The sequence below is a fragment of the Miscanthus floridulus genome, chromosome 1, assembly GCF_019320115.1.
Source record: "Miscanthus floridulus cultivar M001 chromosome 1, ASM1932011v1, whole genome shotgun sequence".
In the NCBI taxonomy this organism is placed as follows: domain Eukaryota; kingdom Viridiplantae; phylum Streptophyta; class Magnoliopsida; order Poales; family Poaceae; genus Miscanthus; species Miscanthus floridulus.
Window position 1 is genome coordinate 202,527,141 of NC_089580.1, and position 5,263 is coordinate 202,532,403.

A 5,263-nucleotide genomic window follows, 5' to 3' on the forward strand; every position below is an offset into this window, starting at 1 on the left:
TTTACCATAATGTTATAGTAAATCACTTAGTAAGAAGTTACTGTAGTCTCATAAATTAGCATAGTAACTATTGTAACTCAAAGTGGCCACAGAATAAGTTATTGAACAGTAGTTATATATATAATGCATTCTCCCTTGGTCGATCAAGCTAAGCGTGTTTGGGCACACGACAGACCCTTTGTTTGGGTAAAAAAAAGGGTACAGCTGGTTTTTTCATCCGGCCGGTTGGACACGGACCTGCTTGGTCGTCGCTGCTTAATAACCTATTTAATTAATTTACACACCGGACACACATCTCTTGTATGGAAGCATTCGATTGGATCTGGAGAATGAGAACACTGCAACAATCAATAATGCACCTTTTATTGGTAATAATACTCAGTATGAATTCGGCATGCCAAAGGAATGGTCTTCCTGGGATGAGCACACCTCTCCTCTCCCCACCGCCGGTGGCCACTTCGGCCCCGGCGTACACCTCCTAAACACCGCCGGCGTCCCCACAACGCCAGTGCGTGCCTCCTTCTCCCTCACTGCCTCCCTTCTCTTCGCCCTCCTCGCCTACTCAGATGTCCAACCCCGCAGAGTCACCGGCCGGATCCTCGTCGCCCTCGTCGTAGCGGGAGGGAAGCCCGCCCCCGCTGCCTCCATTGGCAGCTGCAACGGAGGCGTTACGGACTCAGGCCAGCCCCTCAACCGCCTGGGTGGCTTTGGTCTCGCCCGCGCCCCCTCTCGTCGTGTCTCCAGTCCTCGGCTCGTCCTCTCGGCACCACCCGGAGATGATCTCGTTTTCGGACTCCGACGACTCCGATGACGAGTCCTCCATGACGTCACCTCCTTTCAGTGGGAAGGGCAAGGAAGTGGCCATGCCTCCTCCGCCTCACCATCGTCGCTGCCGCGCTAGGCACACAAGGGGCTTCATGGCAGATGCGAGATGGACGCGCCATGACCCTCCCGTTCAACGCCAGGTGCAGGCGCCACGGTCTGAGGCACACCCCGTGCGCCAGCCACCACGCTCCGCGGCCAACCCCATCCTGCACCCGCCTCGTCTTGCCTCTCCCATCGACGATGAGGGCTTCCACGTCATTGAGAGCAGGTGCAGGTGGCGCCGTCGTCCTACAAGCCACGCCGCTAGGCCGAGACCTGTTCCCCCATGGTTGGTTGGCTTGTGCTTCAACTGCCTAGTCTCCGATCATGTCGCTGCGTAGTGCTGCGCCCCATCACACTGCCTCAACTATCATGGCACCGGCCACCGGGCACGGACATGCAAGCGTGGCCGCTCACCACGGCGCGTCGCGCCTGGTCGCCGCTGTGCACGTTGGCCACCACGGGCTCCGTCGTCCAGCTCCGACACCGGCTCTGGCAAGTGGCAACAACTGCTCCACTGGGCAGGAGACTTTGGTCCCAAGAACATGCGCAAGGCCATCCACTTCGCCACCACCATCTTCTGCGCCCATGCCGCCGGAGATCCAAGGCCGGACCACATCGTCGGCTGCACCTGTGGCAGGCCACGACACTCGCCAGCAGCCTTCGGGGGTCATCGTAATCCCTCGTTCTGCTGAGATCGCAGCCGCAGAGGCAGCGCTGTTGCTGGCGCTCGTCGCTGGCCGAGTTTGGCCGACAGTGTCCCTGGCTGACGTTCGTGCGCAGCTGGAGCACGTCTACCACATCCCCTCCACCGCGTTCGTCGTAAGTCGCTACGCACCGGAAGATTTCCTAGTTCGCTTCCAGTCTAGGGAGAACTTGGAGGATGTGCTCAACGCGCCAATGCCGATCACCACCAGCTTCAAGATCATCTGGTAGCGCTAGCGCCGGGAGTCCATGGCGATGGCGTTTCCCTTCCGGTACAGGATCCTAATTCACTACTAATTTTTGACCCTGTTACACCGGCAATTTTTTTATGTAATAGGGCCAAAATTGATGCGATAGCTTGGTATCGCATCAATTTCATGTTTGATGTGAGCTGATGCAATAGCTCTAGATGCAATAGCCTTGTCGCATCGGTTTGCTGTGACCGATGTGAGAGTTCGCTATTGCATCAACCATCTTATGTCTCTTGCATCAAAATAGAGAGATACAAAGAGGTCGTTGCATCAAAATTGTTTTGATGCAAGGTCGCTATTGCATCGGCCATGGATATCTCTTGCATCAAGATAGAGAGATGCAAAGAGGTTATTGCATCAAAATCATGTAGATGTAATACATCTGATAAATTTGATGCAATAAGAAATTCTATTGCAACGGCTAACGTTCGATGCAATAGACCATATTGCATCGATTAGGTTCGGTGCAATAAAACCTATTGCATCAATATTAGGTTCGGTGCAATACAACCTATTGCATCAACATTAGGTTTAATGCAACAAAATCTATTCGCTGCTATTTTATATTGTATCCCGTTTTATTTGCTGAATAATAATGATTCACGGTATATAAATTCACAAAATTACAAATCCAATGGCACAAAAGGACATTGATATTAATATCTTTGATCATCCACATTCAATAGTGTGTACAATAATAAAATAAAAAAGCTTCATAGTTCAAGAATGTTATAGCTAGGTCATGGGTTGCATACTAGACTTACAGAACTAAACAATTATACTAAGGACTCTTAGCACAATCATGAAAGATTCGTTGTCATTGCAAAATTCTTGATTTAGTTCATTCTTCCAAAGAGTCTAAGCGATCCTATCAAGTTCCTGCTCAATAGAAATAGTCCAGATGTCATATGCATTAGTAATTAAATTTATTAATGGTTGTAGGGACAAATATGTAGCCTGGATTACCAATTTGTATCGCAAAGCCAGTAAACATATATGAATAGCATACAAGAACATACTAGTAGGAACACCACAATGGAGCAGGTAGACTTTATCTAGGAGTGCCTATGGGTTTAGAATAGAACAAAGATAGCTATCTTCTTGAAATATTTATTACTTTAGTGCTGAAACTAGTTGCAAGAGAGCATTCTAGTGTGGATTACACTTAATAAGTATTTCAAGATTGCAATGCATATGACAAAAAAGCATGAATATATATGTAGTTAGGATATTATGGACAGGCAGACCTGGAAGTGATGTTTCAATCACACAATGTCTTAGAAAAAAAGACTATGTACTGAAAATAATCATGAGATTTTGCTGGACTACAATACCTTTTTCTTTATGTTCATAAACAGGAAGATCAAGAAATCATGATGACGTTGTCGACGACACTTGATTCCACGCCCGCCCCATTATTCTCGCTAAGAAACTCCTGCAAGGACATCATCAGGAAATCAATTGCGGATAAGAATTCAAAACTCTTACATTTTAGTATTTGACATATCTAGAGTTAAACTGTAAGCATAGACCCAATATATCTACGCTTAGGGAGGACAGTGAATAGTCTGCATAATTGACAGCACAAGCAGCCCCTCCATGTTGTCCTAAGGTCTGCCACCAGCTCCATCCAGCATACCTGCCCCCCATTGATCCATTGATGGAGGTTCAGCAAGCAAATGCAATGGAGGTTAAACAAACAAGAATGATCTAATTAAGGTGCTGGGATTATGGAATTAATGAATAAATGACATATAGGACAATAGACATCTATTTGTACAGAACAAACTAGGCAAAATTAAAACGAAGAATCAATTGCATGGGCACATAAATGGCACATGGAACAACCTGGCCGCCGGCACCAAGGGATGATGCGCCCCAAACACCGCTGCCTCAGACGACACCGACAACGACAAAACCACCACAACATGTCCCTGTCAACACACAACTCACAACTCCAACATATGATGTCTCGACGGACCCAAGGCCATGGATCTCGCGCATACAACAAATCTCCAACTTGTACCGCCTGCTGGAGACACAACAAACCTGCTACGCGGCCTATCATCTGACAGGTGAAGCACACCGGTGGTACATGCGCGCGACGAAGGATACACCCATGACCAAGTGGGCATACTTCACCGAGAGCATCATCTGCAACTTTGGCCCCGACCGCAACATCACCAGCAACCTCGCACCACCGCATCATATCGGCCCCATGAACAACTACATCAACAACTTCATCGCCTACGCTCTACACACCGGCATCACTAGCGAGCAACACCAAGTCAGCCTCTCCGTCAACGGCCTTCAGGACGCACTCCGAGTGGCGGTTATCCCTCACCATCCGCGCACAATGGAGACGGCCATTGACCTCGCCCGTACCATGGAGACCCCGACGCCCGCCACCACCACAAACACAGGACGATCCATCCCCGCTACTGGCAGCTACAACACCGGGTCGGCCAAAAAACCACTTGAATTCCAATAAGTTGCTCTCTTTTGGGTGTTGCTTGCTCTCTCGATCAACCATTTTGATTGTTTCAACTAAGCATCTCAAATATCCCTTAGATTACCACTTCCATGTTAGCCTTTCAAGTATCACACTTGTTTACCCATACATAGGCGGCAAGCCCCTACACATAGGGAGAAGTGACCTCTCCAAAGAACCATTCTAGATACTCACTTGAATTGACTTTGCTTGATTGATCCAAATGATGGACTTAACTTGATGAGTAACCTTAATTTTTTCTTTAAGTTTTTTTTATTTCTACTTGTTTAAGTCATTTTCTTTCTACCAAATGATCTTCAACAAGCACTAGAACTTAAACTTCATCTTCATCTTAAGTTTAGTCTTGATCTTTAATTTTGAGTACCAAATATGTGCCAAGTACACTCCACAATCAAATGACTTTGTACTATTTACTTGTCATGCTTCTAGATCAATCCAAAACTAAATTTAGGTACCTCAAACACTTGTAAATATGTTTCCAACTTAAGGACCTTTCAATCAAAGTGACTCTTGATCAATCCAATAATTATCACTTTTCTGACAGATTTTGTACCCTTTAAAGAAAAATACATATCTCCCAATGTACAGACCCAAATACCACAAAATTTGGTGGAGATGTGCTTCACTAAGTTAAGTTATCTAGCAGCTGTAAAAATTTGGGCTTCATTTGACTTCTTGATTGCTACCAAATTTTAATTCTACCACCACTGCTACATGTTGAAAACTGCTGCACCATGACTGATAAGATCTACTCCAAAACCAAAGCATCTCTTATCCAATTCTCATGAAATTTGTACAAAATCTTATACTATAAGTCTAGAGCATGCATACCAAATTTCAAGCCAATCCAAATAGATTTGATCACTCAAACATGGCTAAGATCACAACTAGCTCAGATTCTCAATTATAGGACAAATTTCTTCACATGAGC

General features: G+C 46.2%; 1 protein-coding gene across 1 annotated transcript; it reads left to right on the forward strand.

The window, feature by feature from the left end:
* Positions 1-3,651: 3,651 nt before the first annotated feature.
* On the forward strand, positions 3,652-4,311 carry LOC136470308 (uncharacterized). The gene has a single exon (XM_066468198.1). It carries the CDS (start codon positions 3,652-3,654, stop codon positions 4,309-4,311), a length of 660 nt encoding a protein of 219 aa, XP_066324295.1.
* The last annotated feature ends 952 nt before the right edge of the window (positions 4,312-5,263 follow it).

Coding starts and splice junctions, on each gene's coding strand:
- LOC136470308 (XM_066468198.1), top strand. CDS start 3,652: ATGGCACATGGAACAACCTGGCCGCCGGCACCAAGGGATGATGCGCCC.